Source organism: Bos grunniens, chromosome 26, assembly GCF_055505025.1.
Source record: "Bos grunniens cultivar Pamir isolate PY7600 chromosome 26, Bosgru_T2T1.0, whole genome shotgun sequence".
Lineage (NCBI taxonomy): Eukaryota > Metazoa > Chordata > Mammalia > Artiodactyla > Bovidae > Bos > Bos grunniens.
The window spans coordinates 35,158,987-35,184,968 of record NC_141190.1 but is presented as its reverse complement, the minus strand read 5'-3'; the positions used below and the strand labels follow the sequence as shown (position 1 = coordinate 35,184,968).

The 25,982-nt window shown below is 37.3% G+C and overlaps 1 protein-coding gene across 6 annotated transcripts in view; it reads right to left on the bottom strand.

Moving 5' to 3' along the window:
- Positions 1–1,123: 1,123 nt before the first annotated feature.
- Positions 1,124–25,982, bottom strand: part of TRUB1 (TruB pseudouridine synthase family member 1) — a 49,847-nt gene continuing 24,988 nt past the window's right edge. For 3 of the 6 annotated variants that reach the window (XM_086378093.1, XM_086378096.1, XM_086378091.1), the window contains 6 exons: positions 23,667–23,722; positions 17,798–17,879; positions 9,478–9,550; positions 7,932–8,071; positions 4,779–4,835; positions 1,124–4,006 (listed from right to left, as the gene is read on the bottom strand). In XM_086378093.1, coding sequence (XP_086234219.1) covers positions 3,747–4,006; positions 4,779–4,835; positions 7,932–8,071; positions 9,478–9,550; positions 17,798–17,879; positions 23,667–23,722 — 668 coding nt within the window. In that variant the 3' untranslated portion in view covers positions 1,124–3,746. Of the gene's footprint in view, positions 4,007–4,778; positions 4,836–7,931; positions 8,072–9,477; positions 9,551–13,620; positions 14,583–17,797; positions 17,880–23,666; positions 23,723–25,982 lie in introns of those variants that run through there. The other 3 variants (XM_086378095.1, XM_086378092.1, XM_086378094.1) reach the window with 3 other exon arrangements.

Genomic DNA, 25,982 nt, shown 5'->3' with positions numbered 1-25,982 from the left:
ATGCAGGATACAGGATGATTGGGGCTGGTGCACTGGGATGACCTAGAGGGATGGTACGGGGAGGGAGGTGGGAGGAGGGGTTCAGAATGGGGAGCACGTGTACAGCCGTGGCAGATTCATGTTGATGTATGGCAAAAACAATACAATATTTTAAAGTAATTAGCCTCCAATTAAAATAAATAAATTTAAATTAAAAAAAAAAGAATATTGAGGCCTAAAAAGATTAAGTGATTTGCCTCAATCAAAAAGCTAATAGTAGAGATGGAAATAATCTTAATATGTTACAGTTTAAGGCTTACTTACAGATAAGAGGAGCAAAATAGTAATTTCTGACTTCAACTTTCCTACTGGTATCATCATTTATAATAGCAATATGAGACATTACTGTTCACAGAGAGAATTTAACTCAAGTTGAAACTATGAAGAGATTATGGATTCAAGTGCATGCAGCAAGTGTTTAACAAGGGATACTCAGTAAGTGATTAGGCCAGGCTACTGCTGCCCACATATACCTTAAAGAAATAGTTTCAAGATAAATTTCCTATTTCAATTTAACTACAAGACCATTAAAATCATTTCAACCCAAAAAACCTACATTTTTCATATTCCCCTATTTAAATGTTTCAACATTTTAGAGTGCTTTTGAATTACAATTTTTCTGTTATATGCATCAACATATAAGGTAAATTATTTTCTTCCTTTGAAACAGAACTGATTAAACCTCTAAATGCCCACTATAAGTCTGATACAAATTTCAAACTGGTCTGAAAGATAGAAAATGTACTAAAGACCTGTTATAAAGCATTCTTTTCTTATGTAGTACAATGAGTAATTTCTGATGGTGGATCTGGAATAGGTATTAATTCAAGTATTAAAGAAGAAAAGATCTAGTTAGGATAGGAAAGTGTTAAGTTTAGTTCTTATTCAAATTTTATAATTTTGAATAATCAGAGAAAAAATTATATTATTTTAATGATCATGGGTCTTAAATCTATAATAAAATAATTCTATGGCCAAGTCTGCTGACTTTTCAGACAATATTTTCCAGAAATATAAAAAAATTAAATGTCGAAATGATCTGTATATTCCAGGTAGAAGCATTTTCAGAAATTTCTAACACATGTTTTCTTACAAATAAGACAACTTTATTATGACATGAAATACATAGGCACAGGTATTTAATATTTTGACTAAAGTGAAAAAAACGAAGCAATTGGTACATAAATACCAGACTCAGGAGAAAACTAATTTGTTTTATGGACGAGTCAAACTTTTTAGAGCATCTTGATCAGTTACAGCTGCTTATGAAAGTTAATAATGTTTTTAATTTTCAATAAATTTTAACTATTCATACTCATAAATCTGGCAACTATAAAGGAATTCTTAAAATCAGTTAGCAAATTTAGTCAGTAAAAATGAAAAATGAAACTAAAATAAAAAAAGACAACAGACCATGAAAATACTTCTACCAAGTATTTACTGCACAAATAACACACAAATGTATAAAGAAACCATTAAGACATTTATTTATACAAGTGACAAAGTATATGAAAAAGTCACACAGAGGTAAACTGGCAATTTTGAACTCTTTTAACTTACTAAATTAGCAACAATAACATATAAAACCCCCACTCAAAGCTGTAAACTTCTGGTGAACTGATATACTCAAATAGTAACACTGTAAAATGTTACAACTCTCTGGGAAAGCAATAAGGCAAACTTACTAAGAACCATAAAACTGTTTATATTACTTCATTTAATAATTCCACTTCCAGGAACTTATCCTAATAAAACTGAAAATAAACTTAAGAATTTAGCAATCGGGAAATGGTTTAAATAAAGTAAAAAGATTAAGTAATCATTATCAAAACTAAATACCAATAGTCAAATAATATGAAATAAAAAATAGTTAAAAAAAGAGTAATACAAAATAAAGTTCTGAAGTCACTTCAGCGAGGTGGCGACGATTACGGGTAATTTTTCCATTTGGCAAAATTTTCTTCAGTGTTTTCAGTAAAAGAAAAAGATCGATTACCATTTCAGAAAGTCACTTGTCTTTTCAAAACATTTATGCTCTTTACCATTAGCAAACTATGCATGCCAAAATTTAAGTTGAGAAACAGCCAAGATGCCCCAGGTGCTTGCTATTCCGTACCAGGCGATGTACGAAGGCGTACTGTGACTTATCCCTTTCCAACAGGAAGAGGCAACCACCGACACCTTTGGTTACGCAAACTGCAGGGCACTGGACACAAGCAAAGCTGTAAAAGTCTCAGCTTACAACTTTGTATGTCTGAAGTTTTATTTAAGGCATTATGATAACTAGCTCTTTTCCTTATCATTTTCTGTGTCATTTAAGAAAGTTCCGTTTTTAAAATGTTGACAATACGCTGAAAGTGCTCTACTGAAGCATGTAACTTTTTAGACTGAGTTTATATGAGGTTCACCACAAATACGACCATTTTTCTTTAACATATTTAAAATTTCGAGGTTAGAGGTTACAAAACAACTACCTTTGCAAGAAAGACAATCCATAAAAATCTAAAAATTCTTATTTGATGAAAATTTAACAACTCTTCCCTTTGAAACTATATTTATTTGAATAAATGCAGTGGGATTTGAACAGACTGGCTGCATTATATACTGCTTTCCCATAACAAAAATATGAAGCACTCATTATACATGAAATTTATTCTTTTGGAATGTGACTGTTTTCAAAACTATGGTGAAGAGGGACAGGGACCTGTCAGTAGGCCACTTGAATGCAAATGTTTGAGAACAACTGTTTTTCAACATTTAAAGAGAAGGGATTAACTGCAAATACACGGCAAACCTCAGCATTTGTAAACATCATTTGAAAAAGCAAACTGAAAAAATACCAGGGGCTTGATACCCTAGAAAAAGGTATAAATAAATACTAAAAAATAAAGAAAAGAAGTTTTTAATTGAAGACACATTCTTTAGCTTAATTTTTAAAAATTAGGTTATTTAGTATATTGGCACAGGGTGGTCAACTGTATTGATTACCAGGAAAACATCTCATAGCTGCCAAAACATAAGCCATAGGAGCTGTCCTATGCTAATGGTGGAGTAGAGGTGAATTTAATTAAACATTTAGTCTTCTCTTTACTTTCCATTAGTGGTAGCAGCAATAATTTGGTTCATTTAGAAATATTTGTTATAAAAGTTTATTAGTTTCCAAGATCTAAACAAACACAGCTATTACCAAGATAAGTATAACATTATTAAAGAAATGTTCTTAATAATCATAAACTCTATAAAACATAAGAGTTAAATAATGGCTTTTTCAAACATAGTTAAGGAGTTTCAATAACCAGAGCCACCAGGAAGCCAAAATAAAGTCAAAGAAACAAATACACATTCACTTCATGACACCAAAGAAACATGTAGCTCATTGTTTTTCCCCTCTGATTAGAAAATATGGTCAACTTTTTCATAGGAGAAGACTTTTAAGAGAGATCAAAATCAGAAAGTTGCTTTTCCTGAATCTGATCTAATAGCATGACAATATTCTATAGTACAACAAGAAATGAACAACTGCAGGGCTATTTATAATGTACAGCAGATAAATTGTGCACCATAGAAACCATAAATGATGGACATTTTTCTTCATGCAAAAAAAGAAAAAAAACCCATAGGTATCATTTGTCTTTTGCACGAAGCCTGTCATTCTGCACACAGGATTCAAATGTCAATGAGGAAATGATAACAATCCCAAGCCAGTCTTAAAGTGTCTTAATTACATCGTCTTCTCCCTTTGTCTCATTCAGAGTTATACACTCACAGCTCAAAACTTGCTCATTAGACTCCTCAGGTTTTGATTTTTTAAGTGCCAGCTCTGCTGGGAGAAGAGATGAGCACCGCTGGAGAGACTGTGCAATGTCATCAATCGTCCATTTGTCTTCGGGCAGGGCATGCTCCTCCAGGGTGAATGGTCCCTGTTTGGTTCGTGTCAGCTCTAGCACATTGGCACAGGAAGAGAGTTCTGTGGTAACAAAAGGGGAAAAGAAAATGCATGATAAATGATTTAGTATTTCATAGTCTATCATTTTTCAAATGTCTGAGGGACTCAATTCAAACCATTCAAAACTACCCTAAATGTAAAGTTGTAATCATCCAAAATAATAACCAGAAGCCTTGAGATTATGAAATGATTAAGTAGCCAAATAATATTTAATAGCTCATCTAATAAACTGGTTTAAAGTCTAGAAGGAACGGGCATTCACTTTTCTTACTTAACCCATGAAGCAACCTCCTGAGGTAATATTACTCTCACTTTGCAGATGAGGTAACGAGGCCTGTCCCGTGTCACCACAGCCAGCCAATGGCAGGGCCAGATCTCCAACTTCCCGGTTGTTAGGAAGACGATGGCTTCTAGGTTGCTTTAAAAAATTTGACGTGTAGCAATGAAAACAATTTTTTTTTAAAGGAGTAATCTTTTCTTTTTGTCCCTACTTTTGAGTTAAAACATTTTATGCTTGAAAAAAAATGTTGGCCTTAGATTCACTATTCACATCTTCATTTTCTGTTCCTCTTTTTCTCCTCTCTCCCATTACAAGCATTTCACTGCAGCTGTGGATGCTGCTAACTGTCTGCCATAAACCTAGAATGCTTTTAAGGCTGAAAGCACAGCCTTCAGTACTGGCACAGTTCCTAAGGCCAGTACTCAGAGACATGAAAAACGGAAAATTCCTTCTTCCCATCAAAAAGGAATATTACTCTCTAAATGGTAATTCATAATTCATCTTTATGCTTACCTTTGCCAATGTCACTGACCAAGCTTCTGATATAAAAACCTCCTCCACATTCGACATCTGGAATGTTAATAGTGACATGGTGAATTGCTAAGCTCCTATGAAATCCACTTTACATAGAAATGATGCCCCTAAACAAATGTAAAAATGCACTATGCAAACAATCGAGTGATAAAATATTTATGTGCCATAACATAAATTATTCATCTAGTAGCATATGTGTGAGACTGAAAAGTCAGAGTGTAGAGAAAGCAAATAGCAGAAACTCATGAGCATGTTTTAAATTACATGGCAAGTCATACCACTTTAATACTTCAGCCTCGTTCATTTAATAGGTTTTAAATAGTTAGAAATCTCAGCTTTGCTATCATGAGCTACAGACTTAAAAAAATTTTTTTCAGATTTGCACATCTTGTTCATTTAATAGGTTTCAAATGGTTAGACATCTCAGCCTTGCTATCATAAGCTGTAGATTTTTAAAATACTTCCAGATTTACATACTCGAAAAATACAACAAACAAACAAAAATTCCCTTTTCAGTGGCAGGAATTATGTTTGGGGTAATATATTACAGAGAGAACTCAGCATATTTAAATGTTCTTTTGGAAATATTCCTGAAAAAAATCATGAAATAACTTACAATTACACAATGTACCAGAACTGACTGCATGTCTAAACAGCTTCTTAGCTTAGCCTAATACAAGTTTATTGGTTAAGAGCAAGGCTCTGGATTATTTTTATTCATCCACAAGACATCCTGAAAAGAACTGTATTTCCACACGAAAAGACCACATTCCACCTGTTTCTAGCTTAGCATACACTAAAGTTATTTGAGGGAATTAATCAAAACTCCCCACCTAAGTATTTCAATTTCTTTTTTTCCCTATCAGCTCAAGGTTGGGAGCCACTGCTGAGATTAAAGAAAAAATAAAGAGCACTAGGACCAAATGGAGGTGTGCTATCAAAGGTGACTCTTTGATGAAAGAGTCAAATGTGGCCTACTATAACTCCAATGAACAAATGCAACTGGAAAAACTTGAGGGTTTTTTTTTACTTTCATAGATAATATCTGCTTTGCCAACACAGCTGCTGCTTTTTCATGGAACATAGTAAAACACTTTTTAGCATATTTGTTTCATTGTTTGTCTAATGTTTTAGAATCAGGAAACTTAAGGAGTGACTTCCTAAAAAAACTGTACAAAACCCACAATCTACAGGAACTTACACTAAATAATAATCTCAAAAGGAGAAAAAAAGAGCAACAAAGTTTAGAAAAAAAGATTTGGGAAATTATTTCTAAAAGTCAACCTATTCAGAATGCACCATGAAATTAAGAGCAGGGTCAATTTCAGGGAGACTGAAGATTAAGAAGAACTACAGCTTTTGATTTTTCACAACTCTTACACATTCAGGGCTTTAGCTAGGAGATCATAAAATTTTCAAACAATAGAGAAAGCCTTTGTGGGTTGTAAATTTATTTCAAATATGGATTATAGATAAATTCAAATTGTTCATTTGAATTAAACTTTACCATATGTCCAAGAATACATTTCTGCATTACCCATTATTCCTATATTTTCATGATCTTTAGCAGTAATTTGTTGGTGACAAAGAGAAAGAAAAATCACTCAACTTTTAGAATTTCTTGTTCAAAAACTGAAAAAGCATTGTTTTAAAAGGACAAATAAATATTAATAAAAAAACTGAGAATAGACTATCAGGTACTAGCCAAAATGGGAAACAAGTATTCATAAGACAATAAAATAGAAAATACAAAATTTTGAAAATATGTATTCCTTACCTACTCTTCTCTATAGAGATCCAAAGTATGTTACTTACAATTTTATAGCAAGATAATATAAGAAACTCAGATGATTTAGGACAACTCTGAACCCCTATATAGCCATCAGATCAGATCAGATCAGATCAGTCACTCAGTCGTGTCCAACTCTCTGTGACCCCATGAATCGCAGCACGCCAGGCCTCCCTGTCCATCACCAACTCCCGGAGTTCACTCAGACTCATGTGCATCGAGTCAGTGATGCCATCCAGCCATCTCATCCTCTGTCGTCCCCTTCTCCTCTTGCCCCCAATCCCTCCCAGCATCAGGGTCTTTTCCAATGAGTCAACTCTTCACATGAGGTGGCCAAAGTACTGGAGTTTCAGCTTTAGCATCATTCCTTCCAAAGAAACCCCAGGGCTGATCTCCTTCAGAATGGACTGGTTGGATCTCCTTGCAGTCCAAGGGACTCTCAAGAGTCTTCTTCAACACCACAGTTCAAAAGCATCAATTCTTCGGCGCTCAGCCTTCTTCACAGTCCAACTCTCACATCCATACATGACCACAGGAAAAACCATAGCCTTGACTAGACGAACCTTTGTTGGCAAAGTAATGTCTCTGCTTTTGAATATGCTATCTAGGTTGGTCATAACTTTCCTTCCAAGGAGTAAGCATCTTTTAATTTCATGGCTGCAGTCACCATCTGTAGTGATTTTGGAGCCCAGAAAAATAAAGTCTGACACTGTTTCCACTGTTTCCCCATCTATTTCCCATGAAGTGATGGGACCGGATGCCATGATCTTCATTTTCTGAATGTTGAGCTTTAAGCCCACTTTTTCACTCTCCACTTTCACTTTCATCAAGAGGCTTTTTAGTTCCTCTTCACTTTCTGTGATAAGGGTGGTATCATCTGCATATCTGAGGTTATTGATATTTCTCCCGGCAATCTTGATTCCAGCTTGTGTTTCTTCCAGTCCAGCGTTTCTCATGATGTACTCCGCATATAAGTTAAATAAACAGGGTGACAATATACAGCCTTGACATACTCCTTTTCCTATTTGGAACCAGTCTGTTTTTCCATGTCCAGTTCTAACTGTTGCTTCCTGACTTGCATACAAATTTCTCAAGAGGCAGATCAGGTGGTCTGGTAGTCCCATCTCTTTTAGAATTTTCCATAGTTTATTGTGATCCACACAGTCAAAGGCTTTGGCATAGTCAATAGGTGTCAAAAAATTATTAACAAATTCTAACCTTGTTTAAATTCAAATTTTTAAAAATTTCCAATATCCTCGGGATCCATTAAAATTACAGAAAAGTAGCCAACTATAAAATAAAGGCACAGTAAATACAAATGATTTCAGATTTCTCCATCTTACCTAGTGTGAAAAATGGTGGCTGGAATTTCTGAAGGGAGAGACTGTATACAGTAACTGGCCTGGCAGGCTTTGCTTCTACTACTTCACCTCTCTTCATCAAAGTTGAAAGTCTCTGGCCATCTTTCTTTAATGCAGAATAGCTTGCAAAGTAGAAGAGGGAGACAAAGAGAGAAGAAGGGAGCAAGAATAAAGAGAGATTGAGAAAGCGAGAGAGAATAATTCTAGATTACAGCTTGGAAAGAAAAGATGATTAGCAGCCCTTTCAACTGAAAATCCTTCTAAGAATGAACTTTTTTTTTCTTCTAATCTACTCCACACTGGTGTCAGGGATAGAGTTCCTAAATATCTTTGAGGCCAATACAGTTCACTCTGGCACTCAGTGAGCAATGATGTCAATATTCCTCTTTAACCATCTTCCTGGAGATGGTCTATTCACGTCTTCACTAGTCCTCATTCTGGGTAAAGGGTACGAGGCATCCAGTAACAATGATCTCAGCTGTATTTCCTTGAAACAATGCATTTCCATTGTAATATTCATTTTCACATAAAAGTTACCAAAATGTTTCCAAAGAAAAAATAAGCAAATAATCTACTTAACAGCACTTAACTTTGTGTGATTAAGTGTGATTAGTCCACAAAAATCCTTGGAACAATCACAGGGAAGAAAATCCTAAGACAATTCTTAAATATACAAATGTTTACTATATCTTAACAATAATGATCCAAAATAATGTTTGTTCAGATCCTGCTACAATTTTTAAGTCTTCCCATTTGAGGCAAAATTATAAAGAAACATTTCCCCACAGATATTTCATGTTCTTAAAAAAAAACTAAGATTAAAAAAAAAAAAAAATTCTAAAAGAATTTTTAGTAACATATCCTGACACATTCTATATGCCATTTTTTAAAAAAAGGAAGCAATTTGCTTGAAATTATAATGTGCACAAAAATATGGCTTAAGTGGTAAATCAATATACTTATACTTTTAATAAGTTATAATTCTCATCTGTTTCATTTGTTGCAGAGAATTGTGAAATATAAGATTCTGGGCCCAAAAAGAATGGTCCCAACACCTGACAGGAAGTGTCAACTGGACTCTAAAGCATAACTCTGATGCCTGTACCAGATGGGACTGGTCTCTTTTCCTGCTATTCTGGGAAAAGCAACATGTCTTCTGCTCTCCATAACTGCCCTGATGACTACAGGTAGAATCAGAAAAACCAACAAACCCTGGAAGAGCACAGATGTTAGGCTGGGGCAATACCCAGGGACAAAGGAGACTACATCCTGTGTGTGTATGCGCTGTGCTCTGTCGTGTCTGACTCTTTGTGACCCCATGGTCTGGAGCCCACCAGGCTCCTCTTAAAGACATCAGAGGCTCTGTATCCTATCTGAATCAGGGTCACCTCACTTGATCAGTTGCTAGGTCTAAAACGTGCCTTGCCATAAAGTAAAAGCAAGCCCCTCTCCTTTTTCTTCATTAATACGATGTTAGCCACTGGAAAATAAAATTAAACATTTATTCAAATTCAACAATTGAACTTACAGGGGAGGTACTTGCATTATATTCCCAGTGAATTTCTGTAGAATGCTTTCAATATCTTCTTGTGTTATTTTATCTGCCAAAAATGAACCCAAAAAAGTGACACTAAAACAATCATAGAAGTACATATGCTATTTTCACAGTACTGACAACTCTGAAAATTAAAAAAAATTTTTCAACAAAGCACTTATTACAGTATACATTTTGTAGGTCATATTCTACCTTGTTGAGATGGATAAAATACACAATAATGAGATACAAGGGGGAAAGTCTTATACTGTCCAATATTGAGACTAAATTCAACTTCCTATGTTTCTTTTTTTTTTCCATTAAAAAGAATCCAATCATTTTACGTGCATTTACTACATAGTCACTAGGGCCTTCAGCAGACCTTAGAAAAATGCTGCATTAGCTACAGAAATGGTCCTGAAGTGATCAAAAATAATGTGATGACAAAGTAAGTAGAAAAATACCCACAAAGTTATATCTAAGGTTCTCCAGAGTTCAGATATTATAAATAACTAAACAAGTTATTGAAAGCTATCAAATACCAATCACATTTAAAATTTTACCTGATAGATTTCAAAACTGCTGTATGATTGGCATAGTATGAATTTTCTACACTCACATGTTAACTCTGTCCCCAAATAAAGCTGTATTTATCTGTCTCCTTCCCTCCCTTCACTGCTCTTAGAACTTCAGTCAGGAGTCTGGTCTCAAAAATAAGCCAGTGTAAGAAAGGAAATACACTGGGTGGGTTCGGGTTTTGATGTTATGGAAAATCTGAATGAACTTTTTGGCCATCCCAATACATAACAAAGATTTTATCTGTCTTAAGTCATGTTTCCAGCTTTTGTTTGATACTCTTTCAAACAAAATGATGCACTATTAAAATACGGTTCTCTAATTTTAACAACTGGAAACTAACAACTGAAATTCAACATTTGGGGTTTTCACATATAACTATACAAATTTCATATTCAGTAAAAAAAACTAGGTTACAGAAATATTCTATAACTTCTATAAATTATAGTCAATGGAAAGAAATTAGTCTTCTATTTTCACTCTGTAGGAAATTTACTTGAACTTTTTATCCTGATATATACGTGTTGCATTTGATCTTCTTATTTGAACAATATTAAACAAAAACTAATTATTGTGTTTTGAATTAACTGTACTAACACCAGAATAAAAATTAAAAGACAGCAAGGAACACTGTCCAGATTTTAATATCAGTGCAGCAAGAAAGCTTTAATCTCTGTGTGACCTTGATCCTTATGAGCTAAATATGAACGAAAGACCAGAATCTACGAGACTCAAATAGAAAACACCTACAAAACTCAAAAGAATAGCACCTAGAAGCTCCAAAAAGGTAGAGCTGAAATGCCCATTTTGTTCAAATTGTTTTACAAACAGATGTATCTCATGATATGAATGAGGATCCATGAAAAATGTTTACTCTCTTGAAACATTAAGACATAATTATTGTTGATATTTTAGTTATGCAAGACTTGCAAATCTAGAGAGCCAATGCTACCACCATGCTGGCAGTTGCTGAAAGAAATGCCACTGCTGATAAAATTGCTACAGTTCATAATTTAGTCATCCATACATTTTAAAAATAAGACCAAACAGCTTTCGAGTTCCACCAAGCTGGTCTCTTTACTGACATTTCTGCCAAGGCCAATTCCCCTGTCCTGCCTGGGTGACTCTTTTACTGATATTTTCCCACACAAGGTGATGAGATGTATTCTTTCTCATTCTACTTCTGCCATGGTGTCGCCTTCTCTGACTTAACATCCTAGGCAGGTATGGTTTTGCTGTTCCTGCAATTAATCATTCACAATTTTTAACAGCTATTATATATATATATATATATATATACACACACACACACACACACATATACATATACACACACACATATATATATGTAGGTATTATCTCACCAATGGAATTCTAATCTCCTAAAAAGCAAAGATAGCTTTTCTTCTTATATAATGCATACAATTAAGATGGTGCTCGAGACATTCTTGTTGAATTAAATTTGCTGAGGAATAATAGAATCTCAAGGTCAAAAGAGCATTCCTAGTCACCTAGGAATCATTTATTTGATGCTTGAATCACCAGACAGAAAGCCTATGCAGCAAAAAAATTTTCTTATAAAATTCAATGGTTGCTCATGATTAAAAAAAACAAACAAATGGCAAATTAGGAATAGAAAGCAATTTCCTTACTTTGATAAGAAAACTAAAAAGCCTATAGAAAAAAATCTATAAAAATAAGGTACAAAATTTGCGCTTTCAGATAACAAGACTTATTCTAAAACTACAGCAATTAACATAGTTTAGTGTTAACACAAGGGTAAACAGACCAAATGCAACAAGATAGATTCCAAACAAACCCACGCTTATAAGATGCTTGATTTGTGATCCAAGAAACAAGGTAGCGGGAAAAGTGCTGAGTGAACTGGATATCCATACAGAGAAAAACGGTAGACTGTAGATGTAATGTGAAAGGCAACGCAATGAAGCTGCCAGAATGTAGAAAAATATCTTAATGCTTTTGGCATGGGAAAAGTTTTCTTAAACAGGACGCTAAAAAACTAACCATAGACTAAAGTAAAACCAGCAACTTGTTTTCCAAAAGACACAGCTAAGAGAGTTTTGTAAAAGACAAGCTACAGAGAAGATAATATCTGTAACACACGTGATCAAACAGAAGAGCACATATCCAGAGTTTTGGGTTTTTTCCCCCATAAAACTCATACAAATCAATCTTAAAAAAAAAAAAAGTGACTCAATAGCAAGGGAAAGAAGAAACAAAACAAAGAAGTGGGCAAGAGACCTGGACAATAAACAAAGACGGCTTAGTACCCAAAAGACATATGATAATACTGCTGTATCTCACTGTGTGTGTGTGTTGCTCAGTCGCGTCTGACTCTTTGCAACCCCACGGACTGTAGCCTGCCAGGCTTCTCTGTCCATGGGATTCTCCAGGCAAGAATACTGGAGTGGGTTGCCATTCCTTCTCCAGAGAATCTTTCTGACCCAGGAATCAAACCCTGGTCTCCTGCATTGCAGGCAGATTCTTTACTGTTTGAGCTGAATCTCATTAGTAATGAAATTTAAAACCACAATGAAACACCATGACCTACTGACCAGAATGGCCAAAACGAAAAACACTACTCATTACCATGTGTTGCCAAGGATGTGGTACAAGTAGAACGCTTATACACTGCTGGTAGAAATGCAAGGTTGTACAACCACTTTAAGAGTTACTTGGCAATTTCTGGTACAGTAAAATATGCACGTACCCCATGACCCAGCAATTCCACTTGGGTATGTATCAGGGAGAAATTATTGCACATGTCTATCAAAAGACAGGCATAAAATACACATTGCAGCTTTATTCATAAAGTCTCAACCTGGAGTCAACACAAATATCTCAGGACAGAAGAATATGTATGTATACACACACACATCTCTCTACGTATTTTATACAGATGCACATAAATGTATGAGTGTGTGAGTGCTAAGTCACTTTAGTCAGGTCCGACTCTTTGCAACCCTATGGACTGTAGCTTGTCAGCGTTTTCTGTCCACGGGGATCCTCCAGGCAAGAATATTGGAGTGGGTTGCCAAGCCCTCCTCCAGGGGATCTTCCCAACCCAGGGATCGAACCTGCGTCTCTTACATCTCCTGAATTCACAGGTGGCTTCTTTACCACTAATGCTACCTGGAAACCCACATAAGTGTCTATGTACATATACGGGCTTCCCAGGTGGCGCTAGTGGTACAAGAACTCACCCGCCAATGCAGGAGATGTAAGAGAGGCAGGTTCGATCCCTGGGCTAGAAAGATCCCCTGGAGGAGGGCATGGCAACCCACTCTAGTATTCTTGCCTGGAGAATCCCATGGACAGAGGCTTTGCTGGACTACTGTCCAAAGGGTCAGAGAGTCAGACACGACTGAAGCAACTTAGCACATGTACATATACATACTTTTTTTCACACAGGAGCATAGGCAAAGCTATACTATAGTTTTAGGATTATCAGCAAAGCGTTGGACATTAGAATAGTAGTTATATTTAGAAAAGAGAGATGTTACAGTCATTGGGATGGGGCAGGAAGGGGGCTGCTAAGAATTTTTCTTTTTTTTTAAGGATTTAAAAATATTTATTTATATTTTTGCTGTGCCGGGTCTTCATTGCTGCACACAGGCTTTCTTTAATTGTGGCAAATGGAGGCTACTCCCTAGTTGCAGCGCACGGATTTCTTACTGTGGCGGCTTCTCTTGTTCCATGGGCTCTAGGGCGAGTGGGCTTCAGGAGCTGAGGCACGTAGGTTCAGTAGTTGTGGCTCATGGGCTCTGGAGTGTGGGCTCAGTAGTTGTGTCACAAGGGCTTAGCTGCCCCATGCCATGTGGAATCTTCCCAGACCAGGGATCAAACAGGTCATCCCTCACCACAAGGCGGGTTCTTAACAACTGGACCATCAGGGCAGCCCCTCTATTTCTTGACTAGACTGGGAGCTGCATGGATATTTGTTTTGTGATAGTTCATTAAGTTGTAAACTTACACTTTCTTCACTTTCCTTTATTTGCACAATACTTTATAAGAAAAAAGTTTCAGTATAAATAAAAGGTACCATGGGATGACTGATGCCCAGCTACACCCTAGCCCCAATATAGTGTGTGCCTTATTTGTTTAAATGACAACTGGAGACCCAATTCAACTTTTCAGCTTCCTCTAGGATATGTGGGCAAGCCAGACCACAATCTAGGAGGAGCCACTTGCATCAGATACAACATTAGCGGCATCCATTCGAGAAGACTTGGCAACATTCTCTTACGGGACCAAGAGGTGGTGGTGTTTAGAACAGAGGATTAGCAAGAGATGGCGCTTACAGTTTACATATCTTGCCTCCCAGTAACAAAGCCACAGGAGGCACAGAAAAAAGCTATTCCCATCACCAGAGCAGTAAGGCCGTCCCAGAAGCTTGCATATCCAAGACAGCCTGGGAAGCCACGGCCTCAGTGTCCTGAGCTCCCTGAAGAACAGATGAGCACGCTGGAGCTGTGTATCCTCAGAGACACGGGCAGCTGTACCTGAAACGAAATACCTCACTGTGGATGAGAAAAGAGCAGCAGAAGGTAGGAAGATGCTTTGCCTTTCCTGGGACTTCCCTGCAGTCTTTTCAACGCCTCTATCACCAGCCTGGTTTATTCGCACCCGCTAAATACTTTATTCTATATGCCATCCATAGCTCTAAGCACCAAAAACCAAGAGAGACATGGTCTCAGCCCAGCTTAGGAATTAACGTATAAAAATATATTAAATAAGTGGCAAAAAATACTATTTAGAAATAACAGAAGGTGTCAGGATAGAGAATAAAAGGGCCCTATTAATAGGGTTTGAACATTGAGTCTGAGCTAGGGACTCATTTTGTATGGCTAAAAATAGTAATTTGTCTAGATAGGATAAAGTGACCTGAGGTCATTCACGTGCCATTTACTGCATAACCCCTTGTTTTACCCAGATGGTGGCTGTTTTCAACAGGTCAATTAAAAGCTGTATTTTTCATTGCTGTGATGACTGGTGGGTGGCATCAGCAGCAGCACTTAATAGGAGGCCCAGGGATGCCAGACGGCCTGTGGCGTGCACAGGGCGGCACAGCGAGGAGCTGTCCATGCTCTGCACGAGTGCCGGACAGCTGCCAGATGCTCAAGTGGGCGACCTTCTGTTTAGAATTACTTTAGGCTAGAACCGGGCTTCCCTTGTGGCTCAGCTGGTAAAGAAAATCCACCTGCAATGCAGGAGACTGGGGTTCGATCCCTGGGTTGGGAAGATCCCCTGGGGAAGGGAAAGGCTGCCCACTCCAGTATTCTGGCCTGGAGAATTCCATGGCTTGTACAGTCCATGGGGTCGCAAGGAGTCAGACACGACTGAGCGACTTTCACTTCATTTAGGCTAGAATCTAAGTCCATTTTCCACTTAAATACAGAATTTTTTGTACAGTCTTGTTTAGTTGCCAAGTTGCGTCTGACTCCTTTGCGACCCCATGGACTGTAGCCCACCTGCCTCCTCTGTCCATGGGGTTTCCCAAGCAAGAATACTGAAGAGAGTTGCCTTTCCTTCTCCAGGGAATCTTCCAGACCCAGGGATGGAACCTGCGTCTCCTGCACTGCAGGCGGATTCTTTACCACTGAGCCACTGGGGAAGCCCCCAAATCATTCTCTTCTTCAGTTGCTCCCACAAGGGGATACTGAACTTTTCAGTACTGAGTCATGAACACAACACACCTGTCTGCCTGCATTTGACTTGTGGCATTCACAGTGACTGATGTGTAAGTATCTGTTACATATATGTATCTGATTACTCCATGAAGACTTTCGGTGTAGTAATATCTGTGCATTTACACACTGATGTGACTATTTTACTATAAATTACCTTTATTTCTTCTTTATAGTCCATTTACTATAGTACATTGATTTTTTTCTTTTAATGTGTAGGTAGGGAAGAAAACCTCTGAGTTTTATTTCAGCATAATAAAGAAGGCATTACAAAATACCAGTTACAGGTCTTAGGATTAAGTCTCAGAGGGTTGAAAACACAGGTCCTAGTTCTCCATATGACACAAGTTTCTTTACAAGGTAGGTTTTATATTTATTTCCCCCTTGGTACCTGCTGTGCAGCTTAAACAGATGACAAACTATGCTGCCTTACCAAAATTATACAGAAAAATCATGTCAATCAGCAAAACTCTCTGAGCTCTCATTTTCTGGGACTACAAACAGTGTTCAGTCAACTATAGGGAGCTCTCCTTTTGAGGGCCTAAAGAAAGTTGTTTCGTTTCTTATATTCTCAGATTTCAAGACTATAATGAGATGATTTCAACACACTAACATACTTTCCTTAAGGTAAGTAAGGTCGTAAATGATACAATACAAAGGAGAGTTTTTAAAAATTCCAAAATGCTTCAGGGTAGTCCTTCCTACCAGTGTGTATTGAAGTAGTTCATCCCCCTGGTCCTCTTGTAATATCCCTACTCAAAGAACTGCACCATCACATAACAGTTTTAAAACCCAGAAACCTACATCTTTTTTAACAACTTCCTCTCTGTCCCCATCCAACCAACGAGTCTCACCAATTTTACCGCCTCACCATTCTTCTAACTATATATAAACTGACATATAATGTAGGATACTCTGGAAATCTCTGACATCCTCCTAGGCCTCTTTAATCTTACGAGCATTCTGGCTGAAGATTATGGTTGGCTTTCCATTAAGTGGGCATATGCTGTTATTCCATCATCATAATAATAATGATTTCAAGGTTAATTCAACATTTATTTTTTAAAAGACTCAAAATAAATTGGTGATTTTTCTCTTCATTATGGTGCTTGATTAATCATGCAAGATGCTAAGCCACATATAAATGTTAACAGGACAAGAGAAGCCATTATGAACAAGGAGAAGGTTGGTCTCTCTACTGGGGGAATATGTAATATACAGTAAGACCACTCAACACAAAAACATAGGGAAGCAGATGTTAGACTGCCTAAAGCTACATTAAAAAAGGTAACATTAAGCACAGGCAAAGAACAAAACAAAACAGAAGGCTTACAAATAATTCAGTTGATGACATAATAATGTAGGTGAACTGACTGTACAAAAACCACAACTGCTGCATTATAAATAGCATAAGCACGATGAGAGTTGCTAGGAAACCACTTCATTTATCTATCCTTTCTTAAAGAAGTAAAAGAAGGGATGGTAGAAAAATTAAAGTGCACCCCAGTGAGTTCTCTTTATTTCCAGAGAAATAGCTTTCCTTTTGCTATATCTTTTTGCATGCTCGAAAAGCACAGGAATAGGATCAGTTTTAAAGTGTGAAACCTAGTACGTTTATTTCAACAGCTACGAGATAATTATATATACCAAAACCAAAACAACAACAACAACGACAAGATGCAGGTAAAATCCAGAAAGAGAATTTCTCTGCTTTGTTTCACCAAAGACCAGGAAAAATGTCCTAAATCCTATCTATTATATAAGTGGTTTTTGCCAAGGGAGTTATTCGGAAGAATTCTGCATGTTAAAAAAAATATTGATTATAGGAAAAGGCAATTACTGCAATTCTTTACTAATAGGCATACCATATAAGCAACAATATGATAAACAATTTCCAACCTTTTTAACCTAAAGAAATGTACTGACAATTAAAATCACCGGAAACATAAGAGGCTTATTTTTAAATTCCAAATTCAGAGAAACTTCCTTTAAATATTAGAAATAAGGACTACATATTATGAGCTTCATACCATACGGTTTCTCTTCTGTTACGTTCCCTGTAGAATCTAGCGTGTCGGTAGCCTTCCCCAGTTCCCCAATGGCAACATATCTCTAGAGGAAGAGACACAAGAGAGGGAAACAGGCCATAAGGTAAAGAACTGTTATGCACGTCTTAAAGCTTATACAGAACCTTACTAATAAACCTAACTGATACAAAATAAAGGCAAAACCAATAGACTGTAACTGCTTGGTTAGTTGTTGATATGTGGGAAGCACTGTATAGAGTGAGGAACATTCACAAACTTTCCAAACCAGCCAACATGACAAGGAAAAATCTGATTTTATTGATAATCATCGCTTATAAATATACAGTTGTTGTTCAGTCACTAAGTTGTTTGCTACCCCATGGACTGCAGCATGCCAGGCTTCCCTGTCCTTCACTATCTCCCGGAGTTTGCTCAAACTCATGTCCATTGAGCTGGTGATGCCATCCAACATTGTACAAAAAGTTTTAAAAATCAGTTTTCTACTGGGTAGTGTAGACTGTGAAGGAAAAATTTTAAATGTACCTAGGAGTAGAGATAATGGTACAATAATCCCCTACTTAGTCATCACAAGATTCAATATTATGTTGTTATTCAGTCGCTAAGTTGTGTCTGACTCTGTGACCTCATGGACTGCAATAATATTACTCCACATGCAACTAAAATTAATTTTTAATTATTATTTCTTATATGAAATACCAAGCTCAGTCTTAGGAACTTGATTATGCATTTAAACAAAAGCTAAATATGTAAAAACTAGTACAGCAGAGATAATGTACATATGTGTTTCTTGTAAGGAGAAATGGCTATGTCTTAAGCTCTCTGAAAGGATAAAAGTCACTTCTCAGAACTGCTCATTACTCACAAGTGAAGAATTAGATCACTCCTAGTTAACTGAGGATTGTTCTGCTTTCTGTCTTGGATCACACTGGTACTACATATTCTTTATTCTCCTCTCGTTTGGTCAAATTCAAATTTCATTTCGAGGATCACAGGAATTAGCGAGAAAAACGCAAGGAACAGAATTCTCACTGAAAAGAATCGGCAGTTATGTGAGCAGTTTAAGCTGGAGTACTTTGCAGAAATATGAGTTTATTAATGATAAGCTTATTATGCTACCACGCTGAAACATGGTTTTGAATGTCTTCATTAACAAGGAACAGCTCTATACAGTGCATAAAATGTAAGTCCTTCAAAATTTTCAATATAGTACTTATGAAATATAATGAATATTAATAGAGTGTGAAGAAAAGGTGCAAATTGGACGAACCTCTGGAGTAAGTGGATTAGAGATGCTCCAATCTTAGAGAGTTGCTAAGTTTCACAGGAGGAGCTTTATTCAAGTCACACTTCGCAGTTGACACTCATTAGTTAACCTAAAAATGCTTGTGTACACCTGGGGGAAATTACTCTCCTCTGAACACATCTGGGGGGTAACATCTGTAGACCCAGTGATAATACCCGTTCAATGGTTGAAGGGGATACAAAGGCTGCTTTCTGCTGAAATGCTGGCTTTGCCTACAGGCGCTATGGTTTTTCTCCACGTAGACATGAGAGCAGCCTTATACCTGGGAAATGCTAGTTAAGAGCATTTTCATGGCACCAGCAATCTCGTAACAGAACATCAACCCTTCCATGGCTCATCTGGTTTCAAAAGCACATATAAATAACCAACTTTTAATCAGCAATATAGGAAGCTAATAAAGATAACACTCCAAAACCTCATCAAAGCCTGTTACTTCAGGGTCCATCTGCCATCCAGCTTCTCCTGAATGACTGGCTCAAAGAAAGTGTAATTTATGGAAGACAGTAAAGGGACTGTGAATCTATTGCCTTCTTCTGGGTGAGCTATATTCCATACTTAGATCAAGTTAAGTCAAAGGGATGTGTTCACCTAACCCCTAGAATCATTTTACCTGTTGTGTTTCATGCAGAGCCACTTCTGCACATGTTGTAGAACTATTTTTGAGAACCACTATCTATCATTCAATCTCCCGTACTGTAAAAAATTTCTTTTTGACTTTAATACCCAGAGTAAAGTTTCTTCCTTAAATAACTGGCATGCTTCCTCTTTCTCATCAATGTCATATTTTTGCCTAGGCCATCAAAAAGTCAGAGGTAGAAATAAAAGGAATGAAATTAACTGCATTCAAGATTTCCAATAGAAAGTGTTTGAATAAAATTAATGTCTATGGCATCTGTAATCAGAGTGACCCAACAGCCTATAACTCAGGAGAGAGAGATTTGGGGATAGATGAAACACATGGAAACAGTAATAACAATATTTACTGAGCAACTTTTGTGTAACAGGCCCTGTACAGAAAACCTATGTGCTTTTTTTACATAATACACTCAGAACCCCAAAAGAGAATGCAGTGAGAAAAAAATGACTCAAGAGAAAGTTGATCATCGGCACAGCAAAGCCTGACAGACAGGAGAGAAAGCTAATGATAAAGACAGGAAAGGCTCTTTTCTTAAACCTTGCTCTGATCTGACTGGGTAGGAATGCATATAAGGAGTGGTGGTGGTGGTGGTTTAGTTGCCAAGTTGCATCTGACTCTTGCCACCCCATGGACTGTAGCCCACCAGCCTCCTTTGTCCATGGGATTTCCCAAGCAAGAATACTGGAGTGGGTTGCCATTTCCTTCTCCAGGGGATCTTCCAGACCCAGGGATCAAACCCGAGTCTCCTTGCAGGCGGATTCTTTACCTCCCAGCCACCAGGGTGCTCTAAATAATTGCCTTTACAAAATGAAGGCGAATTAATCCAATGGCCTAAAGATTTTAATGAAGAGGTTAGTTCTCTACTTATTAATTGATAGTGTTGCATGAACTGGTATTTAGCACACTGAACAGGATTCTAAGGACGTCTCTTGGTTCAGCAGGAAAGAGTGTTAGGCCCTGTTCCGTTAGCAACCTCTTTCATTAGGACTGGATGGTAAGGCAATGGGGTATATGATACGATTGTTAGCCGAACAATGAGTATCTGCCATCCTGGAACTAGATATCTCTACCCTTGTGGTAACTCCCCTCTAAATATACCAAGACATATTATGGGTCCTGGTCAAAAAAATTTTTTAAGTCACTGCTTAAGAAAAAAGATCTCCAAGATTCTGGCCAGTGTGAAAAACAAAGGCTATTTTTAAAAATTCATTACAGCTTCTAACTACTTTGATAAAAGTGTCACCTTCAACATGAAAGTGAAAGTGAAGTCGCTCAGTTGTGTCCGACTCTTTGCGACCACATGGACTGTAGCCTACCAGGCTCCTCCGTCCATGGGATTTTCCAGGCAACAGTACTGGAATGGTTTGCCATTTCCTTCTCCAGGGGATCTTCCCAAGCCAGGGATCGAACCTGAGTTTCCCGCATAGCAGGCAGACGCTTTACCCTCTGAGCCACCAGGAGCGTTGATACTTAAAGGTAAAATGTAAAAGATTTAATTTTTTAAACAAGTGAGTAAAAATCACTTAGTCGTGTCCAACTCTTTGCGACCCCACGGATTATACAGTCCATGGAATTCTCTAGGCCAGAATACTGGAGTGGGTAGCCTTTCCCTTCTCCAGGGGATCTTCCCAAACCAGGGATCGAACCCAGGTCTCCTGCATTGCAGGCAGATTCTTTACCAGCTGAGCCACAAGCATGTAATCTAAAATTAAAAGTATAAGAAATACGAACAGCTACCAAGATAATAATAACTCTTATTTTGCAATGGTGAAGTACCCAAGAACTAGGTCTCTATAATAAGATGCACCTGGAGTTTTCTACTTATATTACAGTCATCTGAAGATCAGTGATTTCACTGTATGACATTCAGCTGTCCTAGCTGAATACCAAAACGATTTGTGATAAATAAAATTTAAACAAGAGCCAATGATGTATGTATTTTTCCAGTCATCATACTTCTGGAAATGTGTCTGGAATTTACATGTAAAACCTTTCAAAAACATATAATGTGTTACATGTACTTACGGGTTTTTTTTTAGGTGGGTGGATAATGAATATTTCAGTGAACTTAACACATTTTATCTTGGTGGGGAAAACAAACAAACAAATGCCTTAATGTAAAATATATCTTATGTTTTTATTAAAAAGTGACTTTTCATTGTAAAGATGTTGAAGAATACCAAATAGTATGAAAAAAGAAAATAAAATCATCCATAATCTTGTATCAAAATAACCACGGTTTATATTTTAAAATTAAACATATATTAAGCAATTGGAAAATTCTGTACCAGAAACAGATTCTAACCTCCACATGTCAGGATTTAAATACACTGTTCAAATTACTGTACAACTGTCAAATTCCTCCATTTTGACACAATTGCTATATTCTATGATTTTGGAGATTCTTCCATTTATCTAAGGTATGAAGATCCTTCCCAACTGAAAAACAGGCTTTTTATGCCAATTAGTAACTAAAATGGGATGTTAAAGGCAATAGGTTTTCCAGGGCTTTTCATTTTAAGAAACACTTACTTAGACCTCTGGCCCTGAGAGTCTGGCCCAAGGGCCAGTACCCACCATGAATATGTTCAGAAAATGAAGGTGCTTAGAAACTTATTTAGCAATTTGATATTAATTATATTTTTATAAAAGTCTGCAGTGAAATGGTAAATTTTTTAAATGGTCTTTGACCACATTTTCTTTTCTAAGAAAAAATTTAGAAAGCACCTTGCTGCTTGCTGCTGCTAAGTCGCTTCAGTCATGTCTGACTCTCTGCAACCCCACAGACAGCAGCCCACCAGGCTCCGCTGTCCCTGGGATTCTCCAGGCAAGAACACTGGAGTGGGTTGCCATTTCCTTCTCCAATGCAGGAAAGTCAAAAGTGAAAGTGAAGTCGCTCAGTCGTGTCCGACTCTTAGCGACCCCATGGACTGCAGCCTACCAGGCTCCTCCGTCCATGGGATTTTCCAGGCAAGAGTACCTGAGTGGGGTGCCATTGCCTTCTCCGAGAAAGCACTTTACCAACTATTTATAACCCGCTTGCAACAAGGGTTTTAAAACAAGTAAAAAGTTTAGTCCAGGAACTTGCTGAAATTCTTCCCTTCCTAATGGATTATTAATCTTCCTTCCACATTTTCCACATTTCCTATCTTCCCCATTTTCACTGGTCCCAAGTCCAAGCTATTATAACCAGCATCTAGCTGCTAATTAGAATACAGATATTATTACCTCTTTTAAAGCTGGAAGAGGCCCAGAGAGGAGAAACACTGACATCTAGACTCATCTCAGGGCTCCTTCCACCTTGCCAGTTCAGTGAGGGTTCTCACTCAAGGCCTAAAGCCCAGGTTTAGAACCCCTCCTGTCCCCACTTAATCCCTCCTCCCTCTCCTATTCAAAGCCTTAAAGATGCTTTTACATGCAGTCAAGGAATGATGTAACATCATCTTTAAGAAGCCCCATTCTTTTAGTTAGTAAACATTTTGTAAACACTGAACAAAACATGTCTTTTGCTGGAAACTGCATGGCTTACCAAATGATATTGTTTCTACAAAAATTCTAAGGTTTAAAAAAAACTAATAGAATTTATGATCTTTAAGTTTTCTTTAAGAAATATAACTATACAAACAAAAAGAAACATACAAAAAACACCCTCACAAAAACTAAACACATATATTTAAGAATTATAGGTACCACAAAGTTTTGCTTCTATAAGTCAAATTTATTTTTCAATTATGAATTTACAGTCTCAATATTTTGAATCTGAGATTTCATGATTATAGACACTGTGATTAATACCCAGGATTGACACTCATTCAAGCAAGTTATACAGTTTATTTTTTAACTGATAAAATCCAACACATAGGCCATTAAGAAAACATTCAAGAAAAACAGAACCATTCCAGTATTCTTACCTTGGACCCTGATAACATACTGGTCAACATTTTTGTTCCCCTTCCAATTCCAACCACTACAAATCAAAGAAAGAGATATTATGATATCCTATTGTGAAAACTAGGTTTTAAAAATATGCTTTATGACATACACTGGGCACAGTTTCCTGGCATATGTAAAGTTAGAAAAGGCACTTATTTAGCATAAAGTCAGGGCTCTTATTACTCCAATCAGTTGAACCTGTCATGCAAGTAAGAAATTCTGAAGTGGGGGTGGGGAGGAGACCTTCTTTCTTTCTCTAAGTGTGAAACATAATATTAGAAACCTCAATCCAGACAATTAGATAACAAAAAGTTTTGAAAAAATCTCCAAGGACTCACTGGAATATTATATGGGCATCAGTGAAAAAAAAATGCTACAGTTAATCTTGGGATGATAAAGTCTCTAACAGAGTTCACTATTAAACAAAGCAAAAGCTATCATCGTAACTAATGAACCATTTAAAGATGATTAGTGCCCAGCAGTATACAATCAAGAAAATAGAAACATAACACATCAACCCAACACAAAGAATAATACAGGGTAAAATATGAGTCTGGAGAGTATATGTTTGCATGGACCAAATAAAAAGTACAATGGCCCACTTGTCTCCTTAATTTCAAACATTATCCTTGTGACAACACATTTCACCAGCCAAAGATGAGAAGATGTAATCATTTCTTCACTTAACAGCAAGCAAAGTTTCATAAGAATTGAAGTATTTCTCATTAGCGGATACAATTTTGTAAAAGAACACATACAATACATCCGTCACAATTCAGAACTATAAGAAACAAAGAGAAATGACTGGCAAGTTGAATGAATTATCATGGATGTTTATGGCAGATATCATCCAGTGAGTTTACCAAGTATCAAATTCTACTCTAAGTGCTTTCCATTTATTAGCTCATTTAATCCTTAAAACAAGAGGATACGATTATCCCTATATGATAGCTGAGGAAACTGAGGCATAAGAGTCTCAGAACTTTGCCCAGTATCTCACAACCAGTAAATGCTGGAATTAAAATTCCAACCAGACTAACAGCAGACCTCCTTCCTTTCATCCCCCTGCCAACTTACTCATCCAGGCTTTCCTCTCACCGCCACCAGCCTAAATCAACCTCTCTGTTCTACATCCTACCTCTTCTTCTCCCAATTCATACCATTTCATTACCATTTCTGAAAACTCCACTGCACAAAGCTCCTGAACCATCCTCAATAGGGTCCCAAAGCCTACAGTACCAACTTCTTAGTAAAGTATTCAAAGTGTGTCCTTTGAAACACAGCGCACATCCCCGTTCCTTCATAAAGTCTATCCCAAAGCCCCTCTCAGCTTCTTTGATAGTCACAGTGGTTCAAGGACTAACATAAAAAGGGTCTGCCTTAGGGATCCTCTGTTGAGCAGAGCACTCTTCAAATAAGAGCACCTGCTGCTGAGGCAAAAACTTTGTATCATAATAACAAAGATTCGATTCAATTTTATTCCATTCAAGAAACCCCAATCAATATTTTGCAAGCAGCTACCAGGCACTCCATCCCAAGAACACTTTTAATGGAATAGCACATATCCTGACTTTGAAAGGGCTTATAATCTCGTGGGCAAAATACAATACAGACGAGGGAAACTGCAAGTGCTCAAAAAAAAAAAAAAAGGTTGCCTGAATTAATGAAAGAATAACATTAAATAACAATACAACAGTACATGATTGTGTCAAAATGAACACAGGGATGATAACTACTGTAGGAGGTCACTCTAAATGGCAACAGAGTCCAGAGAATGCTTCGTTGAGGCCTTCAGAGTTAGGCCTTAAAGGACGTACAGGATTTGAACATGCAGACAAGAGAGAAGCGTGTTCTAAAAAGGAACAAATTGACAAATTCTCAGACACAAGGATGAGCACAGTGGCTTTATCAACCAGAATGCAGGGTTAAGAGCAGGCTGATGTGTCTGACTCTATCATAGTGAAAAGGCTGGACTGATGACGATTTCTCTGCTGGCTCAGTGATCCACAGTAGACAAGAAGGCATCTGAGAGTAACCCAGCTCGTACACATATACAGTCTCCTGTGTCAAGCGCTCAACTGCTTCTGACTCTTTGCGACCCCGCCAGGCTCCTCTGTCCATGGGGATTCCCCAGGCAAGAATGCTGGAGTGGCTTGCCATTTCCTCCTCCAGGGGATTTTCCCAACCCAGGGACTGAAGCCATGTCTCCTGTGTCTCCTGAACTGTAGTTGGATTCTTTACCCGCTGAGCTACCGGGAAAGCCCAGAGTATATATAAAAAAGCTGAATTAAAAA